Below are 24,791 nucleotides of genomic sequence, written 5' to 3'. Positions count from 1 at the left end.
CTACAAAACAGGTTTCACAACAAAGTTTAATATTTAGGTTCAGCAGTAGAACAAACCCCTGAGTAACAGTATTAATATTGTCCTGTAAAGAACCAAATCCCTTTTTTTTTCACCAGCTGACACCTGCTGATAGCTCCTCTCTGTCAGACTTCAGCAGTGAACCAGCCCTCTACTTCTAAATCTTCCGGATGTCTGGAAAATACGGGACCAACCATTGCCTGCCAGCACCAGTCTGGAAGCAAAGAAACAACTTCCAGAACAGTGGGACCAGTAGCAAACCAGCACGGAAACATACATTCCCTATTCAATGCCCATACACCATCATCGTCAACAGCAGGACTGTTCTCATTGCTGATCCACACAGTGGATGTGTCACTCACATTTATCCTCCTGTTGCCACCGATTGTGATTGTGATAGACATGGAAAATGGCTCAAACAGTCATTCCACTCTTGAATTCCACTCTTCCATCACATACTTGCTCGACGTATGTAATCCTCACCTCATGAAAGTGACCAAATTTCTAAAAGAGAGAAAGATGTGAGACTTCTCTTAAAGTAGAGAAGGAAGCTTGGAAGGTGTGTAATGGGACTCCAGAAAGATATAATATTAGGGTGAAGCAACAAAAAATTAAATAAGTGACTTATGTACAGTATGACTGGTAAAAGGGTGCCACAATCTATGTTCATTGTGATGTTTTTGTATATGCATGTGTAGGTCTGTATTGACATGACTCCCAAACTATAGAAGCCCTCCACTTTAGTTTCATTTGTTTCCTTTTGTATGTCTGTGTTTCAGTCAAGGTAGGCATTTCATGCACACACTGATATACTATACAGCTAAAATATACTAATAACACGTTAGTGATCCTAGATCTGTTTTAACGAGCAGCTTTTAATTGGTCAAAACAATTAATTTTGCTTTTCTTTTTATGGTAATAGAATTTATTAATCACTTAAAATTTCTGACATAATTCGGATCACAAATTCAATCATGAATGCAAGTCAATCTTGTGAAGAAATGCCCAGGTTCAATTTCACCCCATAGCATAAATACAACAAAGGCTGTTTTTAGGACTACCTCTGTAATTTTTTGTTTTATTTGTATGACATTTATACATTTCCTTCCTTCTCATTTTCATAATAATGAAAAATATTCTCAACGGTTTCCATTATCATAATCTAGTAAAAATATATGCAATACCAATTTCATTGTATTATTAAATAATTTTTTACATTATGGTAATGATAATTTCAGTGGGATGGGTTGTACCTTATTCACATTCTAAAAATCCTGTTTAAGAAACACATTTAACATATACATTTATTACCTCACTTTTTTATTTTAATCTGACCTGGAAGTGTTCTTGACAGGCTTTGTTAGATTTATGCTGTGCAAAAATGAATTAGTTTGTCAATATTCCTGCTTTAGTTTTGAACTGTACATTCTTGCATTCTTTATGATGGAAATATTAGTTTGTTATTGGGCACGCTGTATTCATGGGCCACGTGTGTGTGCGAAACACGAAGACTACATACACACAATGCCAACTGATTTGAGTGTGTCATATCTGTTAAATGACTTTGCCGTATCTGCTGACATGTCTCCTCAGCCTCTCCGACCAGTATTGATGTAGTTTATACGCTCCAGGATGAAGTTTTCATAATTTATTTCATGCATTTTTTATCACTTTTTCACATTTTTAGTCATAGGGCAAACATATTTTACATCTTAGTCCTGTGCTTCTTCATTCATTTGCACTGTTCTGTTTTTGCTTTATTTTGCACCTTACACAGCTCTTGGTTGGAATAATGCCTATTAGGGATCGAATATCACATTTCTTGAAATTGATTTAACAAAAATAGTATGTGTATCCATTGAGAGCATAACATTTACTTGAAGCACCAGCTATAGCCCTTATCAGCTCAAAACTGCTGATCAATATTCTCTGCACAATTATTTTTTAAGACTCTGGCTTTGTTCACACTGCACACAATTCTGATTTGGTCTCCTAATAAAATGTTTAGGGCCGACTGTCTGTGCTGTTATTTTGAAGGTGGTGAATTTGGATCCATTTCTTCAAACAGTGTAGTCAATATCTGGTATAATGTAGACTTAACCAGTGACATCAGCTTGTGTATGTCAGGTTTTGATTGTTCTTGTAAAAAAAAAATGCTAAATGCAGCCTTGGAGACATGTTGATTTATTATTTTTTGAACGGTAGTACATTTGAAACTTGCTGCCTGTCTGAACAAAGCCTTTGAACCCATGTTTTTTCATGTCACATAATTAAGGGCAAATTTTATTTAAGAGAATGTTAAAATAAAGCTATTTTACCAAGTGTTAGAATTCAACCAAGTCTTATTGTACATTCTAGTTCAATTTGTCACTTTAGCACATTCCAGTCTATAACAGATCCTCCAGATGTTCTTTGCAAACATTAAATATTCTTAAGGGATGTATATTAGATGTTCAGAGTGTTGGGAACTATTGTTTTTGTGTCTTACAAAATGTAATGCCACTTCAAGTGCTTCATTAGTTCCTGTAACTCTAGTCAAGCTGCTCATTGCTCTGGTGGTTAATATAGTTTATGTCAAAACGTTTCTTCATCCTTTTTGTTTTATTCATCAAGAGAATATTAAATGTACAATTTTGTTTTGATGAATTTGAGGGGAGAAAATGTCAAAAAACAAGGAAATGTTCAATAAACGAATGAAGGCTATGAAGTGTTCACAGTTTATCTTAGAAGGCTAATCTTTACATAAAGAAATTCCCTTTAAAAACATCAAAAATTCACAATATATCTTTATTAAAACATTACACCAGACACCAAGCTATATCAAAACAATTTATAACCTATACATCAGATACAGAACTTCCAAATAGGAATGAGAAGTTATATTCTGAATTTATATGTTGATTACAAAAGGGAAGGCTGGTAAAGATAAAAGAGAAGAAGTGAGAGAGGATAACAATGGAATGTATACACAACACACACACAAATAGAAATATTCAACATTAATCAATGATCTTTGCTGCTTCTTGGTTCAGTGGCTTTGGTCAGATTCCCTGTTTCCTTCTTTAAAACACTCAAAAGTGTCTGAGAGCTTTCAAGAATCTGAGAGATAGAGAGAACAGGTTTAGTCAAACAAGAATGACACTTGCACTGAGACTGAAGTTCATCAGTTTGGCAAAGGCTAAAAAAAGTTCAATTTAAACCGAACCAAAAAAAAAAAAAAATTGCTTTATGTAAGCGTTTTCTGCAGTTGTCCAAACACTGGCATCATTATTTCAAAACACTAAAGAGGATAGTAGATCTTTTTTTTTTTTTTATTAACCAACAACATATATAATTACATTTTAATTATAGAGTAGAGGCTAGATCTTTTTAATATGTAGAAGTGACTATATTATATCTAATAAAGTTTGAATGTACTGACAAACCAGTATATCGACCTGGATGATTAATTTGCTAATATACACCTAAAATGGTGGAAGACGTAACATGGGGGAGAAGAATGGTTGCATAAAGTCATTATTTTAGTTTTATTTGTGCACAAAAAGTATTCTCGCAAGTAGTTTCGCAAAAACGTAAGTTGAGCCACTGATGGACTGTTTTACCGATGTCCTTACTACGAACATTATATTTGCATTGCTGTCTATAGAAGGGTTTAGAGAGCTGTCAGATTTCATCAAAATATCTTAATTTGTGTTCTGAAGATCAACAAAGGTCTTATGGGTTTGGAAAGACATCAGGGTAATGACAGAATTTTAATTTTCGGGCGAACTAACCCTTTAAGTTTTCATATGTGCAACATTAATAAAGCTACAGTAGTTGTTGGTTTTTCTGATCCTTCCCGATTAGTAGTAGTATATTTTTATTTAATGTCAGCATCTTAGGCTATTTTCTTTTACAAATACAAGTATTACAAAAACAATAAAAACCAGCAAACAAACACATAGTTATATTACACAATAGTTTTGTTCCCCTCCCAGTGAAGAGAACATGAAATATTAAAAACAGGTTGACTGTGTCCTTACCTTCATGTATGCTGCCTCGGTCTCCGCGATGGTGCGGTCAAAGTCAGCGCGGGCAGCAAGGCGGCGTGCCAGGCTCTCGTTCACACGACTCAGCTTTTCTGTCAGCACACGGATATCATGCTGCAGACGACTTTTCTCTGCTTCCTCCTGCTGGATCAGCCGGTTTAAATCTTCTCTTTTAGAGCACAGTTCCTCTATGCCTGAGAAAGACGAGGAGAATGAAGGGGGCAATTTTTAAGAAGAAATTAAAAGGCGGCTTCAGGCACATGCCGAAAATAATGTTTTCCTTGCGTTTCTTTACATTCATGTTGTGATTGCTGTAAGGGAGTATGTATAAGTTGCAGACGAAGGCTTGCTCAGCAGTTCCTCCTACTAATTGAAGCAATAATGTGCAGGACTTTATCAACCACTGATTCAAGCTGTCAGGTCACTCTGTGAATATTAATCCATCACAATGTACAATGATTGTGAAACTAAAAATGTACTGATGGACAGGCAGTCTGTTCAGCTTGTTTCAACTTGCATCTCTAGACCCTAAAGTTTGTGTGTGTATATACACATGCTTTAAAAAGGTCTGTGATCAGTAAGATTTTATTTATTTTTTTATGTAAAAGTCTATTAAGCTTCTCTCTTTATTTCATCCAAAAATAGCACTTAAGATAGCACAAAATATAAATATTCTGTAACTATATACACTACTGTTTAAAAGTATTTATTTATTTTTAAAGAAATTAATACTTTTATTCAGCAAGTATGTGTTAAACAGATAAATAAATGATAGGAAAGCCTTATATTGTTACAAAAGTTTTCTATTTTGAATAAATGCTGTTCTTCTGAACTTGAATTTATCAACAAATCCTAAAAAAGTATCACAGGTTCCAAAAGAATTAAGTGGCATAATAGTTTCCAAAACTGATAATAAATATGTTCAGAATGATTTCTAAAGGATTATGTGACACTAAAAATTTGAGTAATGGATGAAAAGCTCAGCTTTGCCACCACAGGAAGAAATTATATTTTAAAGTGTATTTAAAAAGAAAGCAGTTAGTTTAAATTGTAATATTTCACAATGTTACAGTTTTTTTAATGTATTTGTGATCACATAAATACAGCCGTCATGAGCATAAGAGACTTCTTTTCAATATGAAATACGTTTGTTTGTACAAAGACAAATAGCATAAGAACACTTTGTTTTAAAAGAGGAAATTTTTGGGAATATAAATGTATTACCTTTTATCATTAAACTAGAACAGCTGTAATGTTGAAAGTGAATATAGAAAAAGTTTTGTTACACTTTCTGCTTTCTCAAATGTTGGTGAAACAGGTTACAAACAGTTTTTGTAATGAACTCTGGTTACTCTGCTGGTAACCTGTATTAACTTTGAAAAGAGAACTGACCTCTGATAATGCAATGACACTAAACTTTAAACATGTCCAAATACTTTTTTTAAACCACTGAAGCCTTAAAGGAATGCCTATTTACGTCTCTCACAAAAACACACGTCTTCTTTGCCCTCAGTTAGTTATAAAAGAAAAAAAGGCACAGGATGACAGGTGTCACAAAAGTCTTCTAATCACTACTAAGCTACTATAATGACTACAATTGGTAGCGTAGACTAGCTGAATACAAGTTTCTTATACCCATGACAAAGTAACATACAACTATAAGAAAGTAATATCAAAAAGAAAACAATATTTTTTAGGTCGATGTCTACTTACACTTGACAAGCTCATTGTTGTAGGTTTGCAGCGCTGCTCCTTGCTGGGTCATTCTGATTAGCAGGCTAGCTCTGTAACTACAAGAAGAGGCCCGCCTGCACTAGTTTAATCACTAAGAGCGTTTCATGCAACTTAGCATTGAAGTCTGTTTGTTGGTTGTACCTTGTGAGTCAGATTCTTGCTTGAATTAGCAAACCACTAACTTTACTGAGCGTTAAATGGAACACATCTGCGAGGGGAGTAACGTTAAAGAAAACATTCCAGAAGCCCAGCAGCGATTAAGTCAAGTCTCCCTCCTGTTTCCATAGGAACGTTCAAGAAGCGTCATCACGTCGGTTTCCGTTAGGCTTTTATTTTAGAATTTAGGATAGTAAAAACAATACAGTCAGATACATTTAAATATTAATCTCGAATAGAGCCAAATACCTGCGCACTACCTGCACGTATGATTATTTATTATTTTTTTATTATTGTTGTTGTTGTCATTACCAGTACTAATAGTTTTATTTATTTATTTGTTATACATGTTTTATTTATTCAACATAATAAGACTACTATTTATTATTATTATTATTATTATTATTATTATTATTACTACTACTACTACTACAAACAACGTCAGCGTGTCGTCATCTGCGAGCGACAAGCGTTTGAAGAATAGCGCTGTAATTTGTAGGTGTTATGTCTAAAGAGAATCATTTAAATGCTTTGATCATATGATTTTGGATTACACAGTCATGGAGTAAAATGAAAATATACGCATGGTAACGTGACAAAACATTATTCTTGTATCCCAGGGTATATGACTATTGTTTACACTACAGCCTGAGAGAGGAATGAACGAAGCCCAGTCGATGCCGCAGGGTCTTTCTGCAGCCTGGGACACAGTGACATCTGCACTGGTGAGTGTTAGATATAATACGGTGTAACTGGGTAAAAACGGTTGCTGAAATCGCGTCTGGTCTAAATCCAGCTTCTAATTGTAGCTTCATTAACAAAGCAAGTACCTTTGGAAAACGTTGAAACCCAATCATGATTCTCTTAGGTGTCTCCTGTGCCACCAAATGCTTCTACTGATAAGGTTCTCTCTGAAGCCTTGGCCCTGCTGGGTGTACATGGACTGGGTCAGTATGTGGAAGGTTGGCTGCTTGAGACTCTGCAGGTGCGTTTGACTACTTCTGTTGCACCAGACTTCTGGACGGGGCTCAAGCAGCCAGAGGGGGAGTCACAGGAGAGAGACAGGGCAAAGGCTTTAATAGAAGCCTTTCAAAACCTTCTCCAAGAGCTGCAACCTTTCCTTGGTATTTCACACCCTACTCGTTTGGCAACTGTTTTTATTAAAATATATTTACATTTATTAACAGCCTATATGTATTTGAAAAACAGATGTTAGAAAAGTATAGAGTTTGTTTATTGTTGCAGTTGTGACATAGCTGACTTAATTTTATTAGAAAAGCTATAAAACTACAGTAAACTATATAAAGTGTACTTTTTGTTGCTGGTTGAAACTCTAAAATCGAGACGTTGTAGAATAGTTGCTCTCAACTGCCCAACATAATTCTCTCTGTCTCTCTTGTTTTAATATATTAATTTATAATATTTATGTTTATAATTAATAATAATAATCCCCTTAGTTGACCCTTCAGGTGTTGAGCTATTGTTTTTGTAAAGTCAATGGAGTTCTGTAGTAAGTTGTATTTTGAAACTTTGAAGCTTTTTTCCTAGACACTGATATATTTTTCCTTAAATGTTTACGTTCCATAATGTGAAATCTAAAAGTTCTGATGTCTTAATGTATTATTTATAATTTTTATTTTGGATTTAAGGGGAAATTGTGACCAGATTTTTTTGTCCAGTGTTTCTTGAGTCTACTGTGTTAATATCTCTTTTATTTCTCAAGATGGTCTTGAGAGACTGGGCTCATGGCAGGATGAGGGTCGTGGAGGTCTGTCTGGTCCAGGGGCCTGTGGTCTGACAGAGAGAGCTTTCTCTGTCATTCGTGCCATTCTTCTGTTCTCTCCTCCACCTGTGCTGCAAGAGCGTGTGTTAGAGTTTTACAGCCGCACATTCTCCGTACACATGAGTCAGGCCGGGGAAGCAGTGGAGGCTGAGGAGGGCCATGATGAAGGTGGTTTGTGCCCAGGCTGTGCCGTCCTCCCTCACCTGTGTTGGTGTCAGGAAGCTCTAGAGCAGCTTCAAGGGCTCAGCCACATACTGTGAGTTGAAGAGAAATACTGTACCATTCTGATAATACTACAGATGCTGCCCTTTCCTTTGTTGTAAGAGAGCTGAATGTCTGTATCATTTAATTTGTGCAAGTCTTTGAAATGGAATTCTAGCATGCAGCATATTATACAGTACATACAGTTTACTACAATTTTTTTTTTTTTTTGTAAAAGCATGCAGTATTCCCAGTAGTATTTTATATAGTATGTTTCATTTTACACATTAAAATACATTTTCTGTGTCCAACAACAGGAGAAGCAATGTGCTCAGTGCAAAACATTTTTGTTTTGCATCTTAATCAGTATCACAACAGACAATAGTGATATGGATTGATTTTATTTATGGAGAAGTATTTACAATATTTTATCTAATGAAATGGACTCAAAAAGTTAACTTCAAAATTCTTATATACTCAACAGAATAAAACATTAATATGTGTGCTAACATTCATAGGCATCCATAGCTATTACTGCATAACAGTAACATTTAAAGAATATCAAATACATCAAGTACTTTCTTGGAGAGGTGGATTGCTAGGATATATAATGTCTTCATAAATGTCTGATGAAGATTTCTTATCTAATATCTTATAATGTTCATTTCAGCTCCACACTACAGCTGTTGGAGCGTGTGAGCTCAGAGGCCGTGACCAGCATCTTGCACCAGCTGATAGAGAAGAGGATGGAGCAGCGCTGCAGGGGAGAATACGAAAGCTCTTTTCTCACAGACTTCAATGATGTAAACACTTTTCAAACAGTTACAAAGCAGAAGATGTTTAATTTGATATGATCTTGAATGTTGATGCTTCAAATTATGCACAAGGGTTTAAATTTATGTAAAAATTCCATTAAGAGTCCGAAATGTGTAACTTGATTCATGTAGATTTTAAATTAGGTTGATTTGTCTGCACAAAACCTCTGCCAACTAGAACGACTAGAAGTGTGTGCAAATTCTGATGTGTGGCAGCTTTAAATAATGATAATTTATATCATTACATTAACATTTGATCTTTTGAAAAGTTCTACACGTGTAAAAACACTTCAAGTTTTTTATTATGGGTTTGGGGGTGTTCAGCAGATCCTGAACCCAAAGTCTGTGCAGCAGTCATATGTAAAAGACCCCATAAATATGGGGTAGATCAGCGGTTCTCAATTCCAGTCCTCGCACCCCCCAGCTCTGTACATTTTGCATGTCCCTCTTTGTTAACACACCTAATTCAGATTATCAGCTCATTAGAAGTGCTCTGAAACCTGTTGAAGTTTACTTTACTTTGGAACATTTATTCACAGATTTGCACTGCACAGTGTCTTCACACACAGACAAGTGTGACATCATATAGCTCGGTAAATAAATACATTTTAAACTCTTCAGTGCACTTTTGAATGGAACATACATTTGCTTCAAACTGGAATCATGGCAGAATATCCTGTGGCATCAGGGCACTTTCATTCGAATAGAACAAACATCTGATGCGATAAGAGAGACATACAAAATGTGCAGATCAGGGGGTCACGAGAACTAGATATAAGAAGATGATAATATATTTTTATAATATATTTTTTTAATACACTGTACAAATTAGTGAGAATTTTTCTATTTGAAATGGTTGATTGGTTAAGAAACAGTCAATCCTAAAAATAACAGCTGCACTTCATTTTAAACTATGCTCATATGAAGTGTACTTAACCAAGAATTTCAAAAACAAGTACAAATACAAAAGTAACTAATTTAATGTAAATGGACTTTAGGATCAGTGTTATTACGTTGTTATTATCTACTCATTGTAATAACTTTTGCAAGTACATAATATTTGCCTAAAAAACAGGACTGTACAATAAAAAGCTGACAAAATCATAACATTGATTAAAGGGATCACCCAAAAATCTAAATTATGTCATTAATAACTCACCCTCATGTCGTTCCAAATCCGTGAGACCTCTGTTCATCTTCGGAACACAGTTTAAGATATTTTAGATTTAGTCCGGGAGCTCTCAGTTCTTCCATTGAAACTGTGTGTATGGTATACTGTCCATGTCCTGAAAGGTAATAAAAACATCATCAAATCGAACTGAATCGTTTGAAACGGTCTCCAATAAGCATTAATCCACAAATGACTTAAGCTGTTAACTTTTTTAATGTGGCTAACACTCCCTCTGAATTAAAACAAACCAATATCCCGGAGTAATTCATGTACTCAAACAGTATACTGACTGAACTGCTGTGAAGAGAGAACGTCTCTGGTTACTCACGTAACCTTAGTTCCCAGAGAGGAGGGAATGAGACATTACGTATGGGGAAATCCATTTCCTCGAAATTATGAAATCTGATTGAATAACTCTTTTGCTTGCAAATAGCCAATGGCGCCCTCGCCCTCACCTGATTGGCTGACAGACATCAATATAGGAGAAGACGGGCGCCAAAAACCTCAGAATCTTCGACTGAACGAGAGTTATGAGGCTGGAAGGTTTTACACATGGCAGGTTACGTAATGTCTCGTTCCCTCCTCTCAGGGAACTAAGGTTACGTGAGTAACCGGAGACGTTCCCTTATCGAGTCGGTCTCTCGACATTACGTGTGGGGAACAATAAAACCCCCGCCGTGTGGGAAATACTGTCCGGCCCAGCTCGCATCGAGCCACAGAAGAGCATAAGCACTAATTCTTACAGCGTGTTAGCTCTAGGTCGGGTACCGGACCTGGTTGAAACCCCTCTTGGCAGATATCCAAATCAGCTCCTACACCATCCTAATCCCGTGCACCCAGATAAGCAACACTGGTGTGATATGGGGAAAATGCAGCAATATGTTGGTGCTTGGGAATACACTGCCGGCTTACAATGCGGGCATAATAAAGGGGCCACATTAGATAGTGAATGAATACCTCAACCATTGCTATTACTAAAATAACTGACTCTGTCTATAAGCACACAGGTCTATAAGCAGGTTCAAAAGGTGGGTCGGACAGCGCACTAAGCACGACCGGTCCCAGACAAGCCGCCTAGCTCCCCGAAGAAAGCTCGTTATCAGGGGGTGCCTCCCCACTGAATGGCCGTCTAGCAAGTCACGAAAAACGGCGATAGCTGCCACGTAGACTTTCACTGTAGATGGGGAACTGCCAGCATCCAGACGTTCCTGTAGGAAGGTCAGAATAATGGAGATATCGCAACTCCTGGGGTCCTCATTTTTGTCAACACACCAGTTAGCAAATACTTTCCACTTCAGAGTGTATAAACACCTCGTCGAAGGGGCTCTAGCCTCTGCTATTGTCTGCAGCACTCGCTGATTTACTCCACGCTGATCTGCCACACATGCAGGTCCCAAAGCTCTGGGTTGGGGTGCCATATGGTGCCCCTCGCCTGGGATAAGAGGTCCCTTCTCGGCGGGATCCGCCACGGGGGAAGCCGCGATATGTTCACCAGTTCCGGGAACCACGGCTGGTTGGGCCATTTGGGTGCTACCAGGATCAACGCACATCTCTCCTCCCTTATCTTTTGCAGCACCAGCGGCATTAACTTGACTGGGGGAAAACCATACTTCCATCCCTTGGGCCAGTGGCTGGACAGCACGTCCCCCCCCAGTGGGCGTTCTCTTGCAACGCAAAGAGGTCGATCTCCGCTTTGCCAAACAGATTCCAGATCATATTTATCTTTGCGGATGGAGCCTCCATTCTCCGTGTACAATGCTGTCCCTGGACAGCATGTTCGCTCCACAATTCAAACTGCCCAGTACGTGCACTGCTTGAATCGACAGAAGTACCCTGTCCGTCCATAACAGCAGCTGTCTCGCTAATCCCTGCAGGGATCGCGAATGCAAACCTCCCTGGCGATTGATGTACGCCACCACCGCCGTGTTATCCGTTCTGATGAGAACATGACCGTGTTTCACAAACAGAAGGAAACTCTGCAGCGCTAGATGAACCGCTTCCATCTCCAAGCAGTTTATATGCCAGCACATCTCCCCACCCCCTGGCCACGTACCGAAAGCTGGTCTGCCATCGCATAGGGCTCCCAAGCCTGATAGTAATGCATCCGTAGTGACCACTACACATCTGACCACTCTGCCCGTAGCAGCACCCTGCTCGAATATGGTCGCGCCATCAGACCGAGCAACCTCTGAAATGTTCTTAAGGCGATAGCTCTGCCTTGAATGAAGAGGGCTAGTGTATTGTGAATCGACTGGATTCTCGGCTCTGACAGCTTCGCGATCATAGTGCGCGAGTCCAGTATCATAACCAGGAATGTGATATATTGGCGCGGCTGCAGTGTGCTCTTCTGAATGTTCACAGACAGCCCCAAACCTGTCAAATGGGCGAGGAGTCTGTGTTTGTGTTCCTCGAGAGCGCTTCTCGACCGTGCGATGACTAACCTTCGAGATAGTTCAGTATGCGCATTCCACTGAGCTTCAGGGGAGCGAATGCTGTATTCATGCACATTGTAAATACACGGGGAGCCAAAGCGAGCCCAAACGGCAACACTTTGAGCTGGTACGCCACACCCTCAAATGCAAGACGCAGGAAGCGCCTGTGATGGGGGGCTATCTGGATGTGGAAGTATGCATCCTTTAGATCCACTGCAATGAAGTAATCATCGGGCTGAATGTGCGCAAGGATCTGCTTCACAGTTATCATCTTGAACGTGCGTTTCCCGAGCGCTTTGTTCAGTAATCTCAGGTCTAAGATGGGGCGCATACAGTATTGTTCAAAATAATAGCAGTACAATGTGACTAACCAGAATAATCAAGGTTTTTAGTATATTTTTTATTGCTGCGTGGCAAACAAGTTACCAGTAGGTTCAGTAGATTGTCAGAAAACAAACAAGACCCAGCATTCATGATATGCACGCTCTTAAGGCTGTGCAATTGGGCAATTAGTTGAAAGGGGTGTGTTCAAAAAAATAGCAGTGTCTACCTTTGACTGTACAAACTCAAAACTATTTTGTACAAACATTTTTTTTTTCTGGGATTTAGCAATCCTGTGAATCACTAAACTAATATTTAGTTGTATGACCACAGTTTTTTAAAACTGCTTGACATCTGTGTGGCATGGAGTCAACCAACTTGTGGCACCTCTCAGCTGTTATTCCACTCCATGATTCTTTAACAACATTCCACAATTCATTCACATTTCTTGGTTTTGCTTCAGAAACAGCATTTTTGATATCACCCCACTAGTTCTCAATTGGATTAAGGTCTGGAGATTGGGCTGGCCACTCCATAACATTAATTTTGTTGGTTTGGAACCAAGACTTTGCCCGTTTACTAGTGTGTTTTGGGTCATTGTCTTGTTGAAACAACCATTTCAAGGGCATGTCCTCTTCAGCATAGGGCAACATGACCTCTTCAAGTATTTTAACATATGCAAACTGATCCATGATCCCTGGTATGCGATAAATAGGCCCAACACCATAGTAGGAGAAACATGCCCATATCATGATGCTTGCACCTCCATGCTTCACTGTCTTCACTGTGTACTGTGGCTTGAATTCAGAGTTTGGGGGTCGTCTCACAAACTGCCTGTGGCCCTTGGACCCAAAAAGAACAATTTTACTCTCATCAGTCCACAAAATGTTCCTCCATTTCTCTTTAGGCCAGTTGATGTGTTCTTTGGCAAATTGTAACCTCTTCTGCACATGCCTTTTTTTTAACAGAGGGACTTTGCGGGGGATTCTTGAAAATAGATTAGCTTCACACAGACGTCTTCTAACTGTCACAGTACTTACAGGTAACTCCAGACTGTCTTTGATCATCCTGGAGGTGATCATTGGCTGAGCCTTTGCCATTCTGGTTATTCTTCTATCCATTTTGATGGTTGTCTTCCGTTTTCTTCCACGTCTCTCTGGTTTTGCTCTCCATTTTAAGGCATTGGAGATCATTTTAGCTGAACAGCCTATCATTTTTTGCACCTCTTTATAGGTTTTCCCCTCTCTAATCAACTTTTTAATCAAAGTACGCTGTTCTTCTGAACAATGTCTTGAACGACCCATTTTCCTCAGCTTTCAAATGCATGTTCAACAAGTGTTGGCTTCATCCTTAAATAGGGGCCACCTGATTCACACCTGTTTCTTCACAAAATTGATGACCTCAGTGATTGAATGCCACACTGCTATTTTTTTGAACACACCCCTTTCAACTAATTCAACTAATTGCCCAATTGCACAGCCTTAAGAGCGTGCATATCATGAATGCTGGGTCTCTTTTGTTTTCTGAGAATCTACTGAACCTACTGGTAACTTGTTTGCCACGTAGCAATAAAAAAATATACGAAAAACCTTGATTATTCTGGTTAGTCACATTGTACTGCTATTATTTTGAACAATACTGTACCTCAGTCCTTTTTCGGAACTAGAAAATAACGGCTGAAGAACACGGAATTTCTTCGTTCCTCGGGCACTATCTCTGCTGCTTGTTTGGCCAGGAGAGAGGAGATTTTTTCCCGTAGCAGCGGGGTGCTCTGTTCTGATACTTCTGTCATAATCACACCACCGAAGCAGGGTGGTTTGCGAGTGAACTGGAGCGTATAGCCACGTTTTATCGTGTTGATCACCCAATAAGATGCCGCCGGGAGCTTTGCCCACGCGCTCAGATGACTCAATACAGGGTCTGCGCACCAGCCACCGGGGAAGCATTGACCGCTACATGAATGGCAGGTGACTCGTCCGCGGCTTCTTGCACGGGAACATACATAGTCACCTCCTCGGGTTTCCCCGAGCTTCCACTTTGCGAAGCGTCTCTCGGGGGAGAGGCTTTGCTTATGTAGCAGGTAATAGTAGAGGGAGGAAGAAAGCTCATTTGCTGAGGCATGTAATGCATGTTTATTGAAACAGAACACAGCGGTTTCATTCTCACAACATTTACATTGTTGACGAACTCCGGGCGGGAACACGCCCTCTTCGGCGCGGGTCCGACGAACACATCCCGTGCTCTCTTCCCCCTTGCCAGCTGGGCGCCCTTTGCTGCTAGAGGCAGGTTTAGTACCAAAACGGGGCTTGCCCCTGGCAGAACGGTGGCTCTGGCTCACGGCGCTCTATTGCGCCCGGGAACGTGCGCCTGCTATATCCCGCCGGGCGCTGCGCTGAAGAAGACCTGGACCTCGCTGCAGGGGGGGGGGGGGGGAATGAGACCGTTTCGGCCTATTTCTCAGACAGAGATTCCACCGCGACACCGAAAAGACTGGTGGGGCTCACCGGCGCATCCAGAAACTGCCTCTTTTCGGCATTGCGCATGCCGGACAGCGTCAGTCACAGATTGCAATGCAGGACCACAAGGCTGCTCATATTGCGGCCGATTCTCTGTGTGACCTTCTTCGACGCTGCGAGAGCGAGATCCGCCGCCGTGCGCAGCTTCCTGATCCACTCTGGGTCCGGGCTTCAATCGTCCAGGGACCCCAGGAGCCAAGTTTGACCTGTAGGATTGCCATCGTGTGGAGGGCAGATGCTGCATGTCCATCCGATTTGTATGCCTTCTCGGCGATGTGAGCAGTAGCTCGACATGGCCTAGAAGGCAAAGAGGCATTTTTTCAGCCGGGAGAAGACGCCAGGTGGGCCGCGATAGCATCCTCGACGGGAGGCGGTCGCGTGTATCCTAATTTCTCCGCCCCTTCCACTGTCGTCAGCAGCTGGGTCCCCTGTGCATTGGCTTGGGCTGAGAAAGGGGAGCACCATGACCGGGTGAGTTCCTCGTGGACCTCAGAGAAAAAGGGCGCGGGTCTCTGTGGGGCTTCAGCCTGACAGCCCGTGCCGAGGAAGGAACCGTCCATCCATCTCTTAGACGGCAGCTCCTTGGGGGCTGTCCACTCCAATTCCATATCTGCCACCGCCTCCGTGAGGATTGCCGTAAGCTCCGCATCCAGCGAGGCGGGGGCGGCTTCAGGAGGGGCCTCGAACCATGCTCCCGGGTCTGAGGCATTAGTAGACATGGCGTCGTCCTCGTCATATCCAAACTAGACCATTTCCCACGCTTCTAGTGGAGGGCGGTAACTGGCCTCAGAGTATGAGAGGGGATCTTCCACGTGAGGATGGCGTGGGCTTTGGGCCGATGCCAGTACCTCGACAGAATCTGTCAACAGAGCTCTCTGCAGTCTCCCGGTTCACAGCTCGATGGCAGCGGACGGGGGAGAGGCAGGAGATACAGGGCCACCGTTACGGGTAACAGCCAGCCTTGCATGAAGGATCTCGATGGGAAGCTCCTCACAGGAAAGACATCCCGATCCTTCGAATGCCGCCTATGCGTGAGCCCGACTCAGGCACAGCACCCACTGGTCATGTGTGTCCGGGAAATCAATGGGCCCACCACACATGTGGCAAAGTGACATTTTAAGAGTAAAAATCACCGGAATGCGAGAGGGGGTCATTTTCCACAATTTTCCGCTCTGTATGCATGAATCCACGGCGAAACCAGACTCAAGTGAAGAAAAAAGATTCTGAGGTTTTTAGCTATTTGCAAGCAAAACAGTTTTTCAATCAGACTTCATAATTTAGAGGAAATGGATTTCCCCATACGTAATGTCGAGAGACCCACTCGATAAGGGAACTGAAGATGTACACCGAGCCAAGCCAGATAACGAACAAAAGATTGACTCGTTCACAAGTCAAGAACAGGTTGCATCGGTTTTTGGATCACCAGTAGTTCTTTCGGAAAGTTCGATTCAATAAACCGGTTGAAGAAAACGGTTCACCTGTTCTTTTGCGCTCGACGTAAGGATGTCATTTGCGATGATTGTCCTTGATTCAAGCCTTCGGTTTACCCGCGCTCATAACATTAGCACAGAATCAGTTCAGAATCATTCACCAAAAGAACCAGTTCTGTTCAGATGCTCTGTGTGTCATTCTGCTTCACGCTGAATCACACAACACAAGCGCAGTATCATCAGCTCCTCCGTTCTCGAATCAGACGCGCCTGACAGAAATGGTTCTTGACTCGAGAACAAGTCAATCTTTTGTTCGTTTTCTGGCTCGGCTCGGTGTTCATCTTCAGTTCACTCTTCACAGCAATTCAGTCAGTGTACTGGCTGAGTAAATTAATTACTCGGGGATATTGGTTTATTTGAACTCAGAGGGAGTGTCAGCCACATTAAAAAAGTTAACAGCTTAAGTCATTTGTGGATTTATGCTTATTGGAGACGCGAACCGTTTCAAACGATTCAGTTCGATTTGGTGAACTGGTTCAAAAAGATACAGTTACATCGAATGATTCGTTTGCGAACCGGATATGACAAACTGCTTTGTTTTGAACTCTCTCACAACAGACACGGAAGAGAAGACAATGCTGAATAAAGTCGTAGTTTTTGCTATTTTTGGACCAACATGTATTTTTGATGCTTCAACAAATTCTAACTGACCCTCTTTTATCACATGGACTACTTTGATGATGTTTTTCTTACCTTTCTGGACATGGACAGTATACCATACACACCGTTTCAATGGAGGGACTGAGAACTCTCTGACTAAATCTAAAATATCTTAAACTGTGTTCCGAAGATGAACGGAGGTCTCACGGGTTTGGAACGACATGAGGGTGAGTTATTAATGACATAATTTAGATTCTGGGGTGAACTAACCCAATTAAAATAGTCTTAGTTGTTGGTTTTCATTGGTGAGCATAAGCAAGATTTTGAGCTAATTTGCTTCAAGCATATGGTGGATTTGGTTTTTACATTTTAATATTCAAGCCTGAAGTGTCCATTTAAAATAGTGTTAATTAAGAAATTGTGGTTAGTCTTATTGATGGACTCTCATCTAAAATAACACTAATAAATCACTGTGCTTCCAGTGGTTGGGGCAGGTTTTGGGATGGCTGAGTAGGGTGTTTGCCAGTAAGGTGCAAGAGGTAGGCAGTGATGCCACACCTACAGAAGGCACAGGGGGTCAGCCAACCAATGCTCTCCTCCAGCGCTGGCACTGTCACATGCAGCAGTTCTTCTGCCGTATCTATGTAAACATGAGAATCGAGGAGCTCTTCAGTATCATACGAGGTGAGAACGAAACTCTATTAATGTATCATACTACATGTAATCTTATCTTGGTTGTTTCATGGGAAATTAATTTCTGCTTAATTGTTGCAGATTTTCCAGAGTCTATTCCTGCTATTGAGGATCTTAAGTTCTGTCTTGAACGGACCAATCAGAGACAGCAGCTTCTTGCCTCCCTTAAATCAGCCTTTGAAACACGACTTCTGCATCCTGGTCAGTGATTCAGGACACTGCTATTTTCATACCCATGTGTGAAAATGTTTTGACTTTCATCATGTTTTTGTTTCCCACTTCAGGAGTGCACACATCTGACATTATCACTGTATACATCTCTGCCATCAAAGCTCTAAGAGAGCTGGACCCCTCTATGGTGATATTGCAAGTGGCCTGCCAACCCATTCGCAGATATCTCAGGTCAGTGGGGCTGCATGTATCAAGATAGCTGTGCTTGTTTGTAAACTAGTTCCATAACTGAAGTAATTAAAGGGATAATTCACCCAAAAATCACAGTTTAAGATATTTTAGATTTAGTCAAAGAGCTCTCAGTCCCTCCATTGAAACTGTGTGTACGGTATACTGTCCATATCCAGAAAGGTAAGAAAAACATCATCACAGTAGTCCATGTGACATCAGAGAGTCAGTTAGAATATTTTGAAGCATCGAAAATACATTTCGATACAAATAAACCCGTTTATTGAATCTAACTGTCCAAAAGAACTACTGGTGATCCAAAAACCGATGCAACCGGTTCTTGACTCGTGAACGAGTCATTATCTGGCTCGGCTCGGTGTTCATCTTCACTTCTCTCTTCACAGCAGTTCAGTCAGTGTACTGTTTGAGTAAATGAATTACTCCGGGATTTTGGTTTGTTTTAACTCAGAATGAGTGTCAGCCACATTAAAAAAGTTAACAGCTTAAGTAATTTGTGGTTTAATGCGTATTGGAGACGTGAACCGTTTAAAACAATTCAGTTCGATTTGGTGAACTGGTTCAAAAAGATCCGGTTACATCAAATGATTCGTTCGCGAACCGGATATGACAAACTGCTTTGTTTTGAACTTTCTCACAACAGACACGGAAGAGAAGACAATGCTTAATAAAGTCGTAGTTTTTGCTATTTTTGGACCAAAATGTATTTCCGATGCTTCAGAATATTCTAACTGACCCTCTGATATCACATGGACTACTTTGATTATGTTTTTCTTACCTTTTTCTTACACACAGTTTCAATGAAGGGACTGAGAGCTCTCTGACTAAATCTGAAATGTCTTAAACTGTGTTCCAAAGATAAATGGAGGTCTTACTGGTTTGGAACGACATGAGGGTGAGTTATTAATGACATAATTTAGATTTTGGGCTGAACTATCACTTTAATTCTTTGTTGTAATGTCGGAAATTACAGAACGCGTGAGGACACTGTGCGTCAAATAGTGGGCAGTCTGACGGGTGATGCAGAGGGTTGTACTGATCTAGCCAATGAGCTCTCACGAGCTGACCCTGTTACCCTGGAAACACAGGATAGTGAAGATGAGGGGAGTGATCCAGAAGACTGGACCCCAGATCCAACTGATGCTCTCACAGGTTAGTGTTAACTGCCAGCAGTTTTTTATTTTTTTACTTTTTATATTATTTTGAGGAATTGTTGACAATTTATTCAGGATTCTTTGCTGGATAACGGTATTTATAAAATATAATTAATATTAATAATGCTAAATGAAAATAATGTTAAATGCAGTTTAAGGTATTTCTGGTGGGATATATCTGTCAAATTTACCAGCCATTCGCATACGTGTATAATACATACAAGTCAATGCAGTCTGCAGAAATTCCTAACAGGTAATCAAAATTTCAGCTCTGTCACTGTCTTTCTCTCTTGTAGATAAAACTGGCTCTAAACGGCGCTCTTCTGACATCATCAGTCTGCTGGTCAGCATTTATGGAAGTAAAGAGATCTTCATTAATGAGTATAAGACTGTACTGGCTGACCGACTTCTGCACCAGCTCAACTACAGCACAGCCAAGTAATCCACCTTGCACACATGAACATATATACTTTTTCCCTCTATAATCCTTCGCTTAATACTCTTGAATCATCTTATTAACTTTGGTTTGGTTTAAAGCAGTCATATCATCCTCTCACATTGTTTTGCTGCTGTAGCTTTAAGACTTGTGAACACCCTTTGTATTGACTGAAATATTATAAATGCTTGCTCATTGCCTGCTGGTTAGTTGTTGCAGTCCAAATAGTCTGAACTGCTCCGTCCTTCAGTAGCAGCTTCTTTACTTTGCTTTACATTGACTGCGATCAAATTTATTTAGAATTTACAACATTGCAGTCTAAAAATAGGGAAAATACAATAAATAAATATTATGAATACAAATAAAAGTAAAATAAATGACATTATATGTTTCAAATAATATTTTAAAATCATTGAGTAAAGACCACTCATGTTTTAGTTTTTGAAAATTCAGTGGCCTGTTGATAGGCTCTCTTTTTATACACTACTTTTTTTTAAATATTAAGAAAAAATTATTATTTTATGTTATAATGATCTATATCAAAAGATTAAAGACATTCTAAAGCAAAAGAGAATGAGTTGTCCTGTTTGTTTACTAGGTTTTTAATATGTCAAAAACTTGTTTGATTTAATTCCCTCTGTATTTGGTTTTATAGAGAGATTCGCAATGTAGAGCTGCTGAAACTGAGGTTTGGCGAGTCCCACATGCATTACTGTGAGGTGATGTTAAAGGTATGCCTCTTAGTTATCAGTCATCCTGTTATCATGTGACCTCAAATGGATTTACTTCCATAACGTTAGCTATTTATATTATTGAATGTGTCTGTCTTTCTCTGCAGGATGTAGCAGACTCTCGGCGGATCAACGCTAATATTCGTGAGGAAGAGAGTCGTCTTCCTATAGAGGAACAGTCTACATTACCGCTGTCTTCCATGATCATCTCATCTGAGTTCTGGCCCCAGCTGAAGGAGGAGAAGATGGAACTGCCTGCGGTCGTCTCTCAAGCCATGGAGGACTACACACACCGCTTTGAAAAACTCAAGGTACACCCAGTCCATTGGTTCTCAACTGGTTTTGTGGTAAGACCCAGATACTATGTTCAACATCAAGTTACCCAAGGCAGTGACAAGAGTTTGTTTAGGTTCTTCAGTTCTTTATGATTTCCAAATCATGCCATTGATGATTTTACTTTATTCCAGTGTTTTGCTGAAAATGCTGGTCACACTTCATTTGAAAGTCCAATTCTTAATATTAACAAATCATTAACTACGACTTTTGCCTCAAATTCCTAATTTGCTGCTTGTTAATATTTAGTAAGGTAGTTGGGTTGCACTTTATTTTACAGTATGTGAACTAACATGTACTTATAGTCTACTTACAGTGTATTTATCTTAGAAAGTTCTGGTAACACAAGGTAACTACATGGGGTAGGGTTAGGTTTAGGGTAGGTTCAGGGTTAGTACCTAGTTATTACATAGTTATTGTAATTACTATAATAAGTACATAGTATGTACATGAGGAACAGGAAAAAGTGCTACCGGTAGTTGTTAAGTTTAGGTACAAGGTAAGATTAGGGATGCAGTCTGCACAATATGGTCATGCAGAATATGTGCTTTATAAGAACTAACTAACAGCCAATATGTTAATAATATGCATGCTTATAGCCCCCCCCCCCCAAAGTGTGACCAAAATACTGAATCGTTTTTTTCTCTCTTTTCTTTTTAATATTTTGCAGGCCATGAGGACTCTGAGGTGGAAGCCTCATCTGGGTTCTGTTACACTGGATGTGGAGCTGGAGGACAGAACCATCACAAACCTCACAGTGACTCCCATTCATGCTGCAATCATTTTACACTTCCAGGACAAAGGTGTGAAGAATTCATTCACCAAAATATTTTTTTTATTGACTGTATTGTTGTTTAACAACAATACAGTCAATACACTCTGACTTTAGATGCCTTAATGAGACTGCTAGGATTTTAATACTTCATGCAAAATGGAACTATTTGGAAGAAATCAATGGGAATGGGATCAGGCACGGACCAGACTCAAATCAAATTAAGCCAATCCCTGGTTCCCTCAACAGAAAACCTAATAGGGTTTTTTCATTGGTAAAATAACCTCTGTGACCAACAAAATTTGATGATTCTTACACATTTTGTTCATTGTCATAATCTTCACAAATTAACATAACCTAAGTTTTGAAGCCTAAATACAATCAGGTTCAATATCACCATCACAATGCTTACAACCATGTTTCAAAAACATTTGCCCTGAAAACTTGAGGTAAAAAAAAGTTTGCAAAACTTTGATTAGAAACACAAAAACTGGGTAGACTGTTTTTCTTATTTGAGTTCCATTTAGTTTCACTTGTTAATAACGTTATTACTGGTGTATTTTATGTAGTAGAATAAAACATGAAAATACTTAATAATTGTATTAACCACAGAACTTTGTAACACTAACTTTCCAGGTTTTGAACTAAAAATATACCTGCAGCAGTCTTATGCATTATGAGCATGTGCACTACCTAGTGTGCGAATGCCACAGTCTTGATTATTTGTTGGCTTGAAGTCCCATTACTATTTGCTTTCCTTCATTAGGCACATGGACATTGGAGGAGCTGAGTAGTGTCCTAGGTGTGCCACAAGAGATGGTGCGCAGGAAGTTGGCACTGTGGCAGCAGCAGGGTGTGCTGCGGGAGGAAGGCGGAGGTCGATATACTGTGCAGGAAACAAGCTCTTGCAGAGAGAGATCCGACAGAAGTGTGATGCTCATTGACAGTGATGAGGAGGGAGACTCCAACACCGCAACACAGTCCGAGCAGAAAGAAGAGAAACTGCAGGTGATTTATACACGTACTTTTATCATAATGCAATAATGTAACACTGTTCAGGACCTTTATTTGCCATGTAATGCTAAAACAATCCTAAACTGTTTTTCCTTATTTCTCAGCTGTTCTGGGCCTACATTCAGGCCATGTTGACTAACCTGGAGAGCATGACTTTGGAGAGGATCCACTCCATGCTGCGAATGTTTGTAGCCGCCGGATCTGGGGTCACTGAGATGGATGTGAATGACCTGCAGGCTTTCCTACAGAAGAAAGTCAGGGCACACCAGCTTATAGTGTCCACTGGTGTCTACAGGCTGCCCAAGACCACCCAGTAGTCAGAAACCATAGAGTGGAGATCAGAAAAACAATTAAATATCTTATAACTTCTGTCCCAAAACACAAAATTATCCTGGTTTGTATATTGTGCAAAATAATAAAAAGACACATTTTGTAATCAAATCTTTGGAAAAATAGGAGGGTTTATGAACTTAAGATCCTGCCACAGTGTTTCAGTTGGGTTCAAGTCATGACTTTGACTAGGCTACTCCAAAACTTCACTTTTGCTTTTTTGGAGCCATTCATAGAATTTACTCATCCGCTTCAGATTATTGTCCTGCTGCACAATCCAGCCGCATTTGAGAACCCTTTCCAGAATGTATTTCAGTCAGCTCTTTCCTCATCATTTCTGAAATTTCTTTCACCTTTGGCATAGTGTGTTACCAGGTAAGACATTTTAACCAACTTCACGCTGTTGAAATTTTCTATTTAAACACTGATTTAATTAAACAAGGTTGACAGAAATCAGACCTGATTTTTTGATTCTAGTCTAGATGAACCCCATAATGAATATAGCTTCCTATGGAATTTGTAAATACAGGAGCAAATACATTTTCACACAGGCCCAGGTGGTATTAGATCATTTTTGCTTCAATTATTAAAATTGTCATTTAAAATTGTATTTTTTGTTTGATTAGGTTGCCATTGCTTTATATTAATTTAGTTCTCATTTCTGAAACAATGTAGTTTGAGATATACAGAAAAACAAAAGAAATCAGAATTAGGGCAAATGCATATTCACAGCACTATATGTCTACATAATTTGTGATTAAAAATGATCAACATAATTTGAATTAAAGGTAAAATTTTGTATATGTGTAGTCCTCCATCAAGGAATTTTATAAAAAATTTGAGATATTGTGATTACTGATATTATCATTATAATATTGTGAAATGTTATTTCAATTTCAATTTTTTTTTTTCTGTGATGCAAGTTTCATCAGCTATTATTCTAAAATATGTGTTGAAAACCGTTGTATTGCTTAATATTTTATTTTATTGCTTTAACACTTTTTTCAGGATTCTTTAATGAATAAAAAGGTAAAAATAACTTATTTTCTAACAATTTGTAATCTTTTGTAACAGTTAACACTACTGAAAAGGCTGGATGATTAATCGAAAAGTTATCGAAATTGAAAATCAGAACCTCTAACCGACGTATTTTTCCCATGTCAGTTATTGTTTTATTTATTTATTTTTTATACTTCCCTCTTAAAAGCATACTACCGCGTGTGTAGCCCCATGACTCTGCCCAGTCCAAGCAGAACACAGAGGTGAATGCCGGTTCAACGCATAGTGATGGTGCACGAGCGTTAGCTAGTCCTGGGCGGTATACCGGTTCATACCGAAAACTGGTGTATATTTTTGTTACGATATAAATTTTTTATGTACCGATGTATTTAATTACTCAGTGTTCGGAATGAACGTTATGCTGTGCCGTGCGACACTGTTTCAGATGGACCCTTTACAATGTTGTACTTTTAAGCAAAGGAAACCGGCATAATTTAGAAAAAAAACTGTGATACAAATTTTTGTTCAAACCGGCCAGCACTAGCATGAGCCTTGCGTGTTCACTAAAGTTTGTCAGTTGTATTTGTTTTATGTTATATGTTTTATGACATTCAAGTGATTAGATTATTGGATGTGTATTATTATAT

At 39.6% G+C, this 24,791-nt stretch overlaps 3 protein-coding genes across 3 annotated transcripts in view; 2 read left to right on the top strand and 1 right to left on the bottom strand.

Annotated features, from left to right (window-relative positions):
• LOC113049854 (taperin-like) overlaps positions 1-2,718 on the top strand; it is a 43,318-nt gene extending 40,600 nt beyond the window's left edge. Inside the window, exon 4 of the mRNA XM_026212542.1 lies at positions 117-2,718. Within this exon, the coding sequence (XP_026068327.1) occupies positions 117-179 (63 nt within the window). The 3' untranslated portion in view covers positions 180-2,718. The remainder of the gene's footprint in view (positions 1-116) is intronic.
• A 69-nt stretch (positions 2,719-2,787) lies between these two features.
• ssna1 (Sjogren syndrome nuclear autoantigen 1) lies at positions 2,788-6,083 on the bottom strand. The gene is made up of 3 exons (XM_026212543.1): positions 5,760-6,083; positions 4,041-4,240; positions 2,788-3,117 (listed from the first exon to the last, which is right to left on the bottom strand). Exons 1-3 carry the CDS (start codon positions 5,809-5,811, stop codon positions 3,022-3,024), a joined length of 348 nt encoding a protein of 115 aa, XP_026068328.1. The 5' UTR covers positions 5,812-6,083; the 3' UTR covers positions 2,788-3,021.
• Positions 6,084-6,380: 297 nt separating this feature from the next.
• Positions 6,381-24,171, top strand: LOC113049853 (anaphase-promoting complex subunit 2-like). The gene is made up of 15 exons (XM_026212541.1): positions 6,381-6,431; positions 6,557-6,661; positions 6,805-7,060; positions 7,660-7,975; positions 8,591-8,723; positions 17,748-17,949; positions 18,040-18,159; positions 18,243-18,360; positions 19,349-19,527; positions 19,826-19,967; positions 20,621-20,696; positions 20,804-21,007; positions 21,700-21,832; positions 22,568-22,809; positions 22,920-24,171. Exons 2-15 carry the CDS (start codon positions 6,596-6,598, stop codon positions 23,130-23,132), a joined length of 2,400 nt encoding a protein of 799 aa, XP_026068326.1. The 5' UTR covers positions 6,381-6,431; positions 6,557-6,595; the 3' UTR covers positions 23,133-24,171.
• The last annotated feature ends 620 nt before the right edge of the window (positions 24,172-24,791 follow it).

The sequence above is a fragment of the Carassius auratus genome, chromosome 30 (genome assembly GCF_003368295.1).
Source record: "Carassius auratus strain Wakin chromosome 30, ASM336829v1, whole genome shotgun sequence".
In the NCBI taxonomy this organism is placed as follows: Eukaryota; Metazoa; Chordata; class Actinopteri; order Cypriniformes; family Cyprinidae; genus Carassius; species Carassius auratus.
This window is presented reverse-complemented; position numbering and strand designations above follow the sequence as displayed.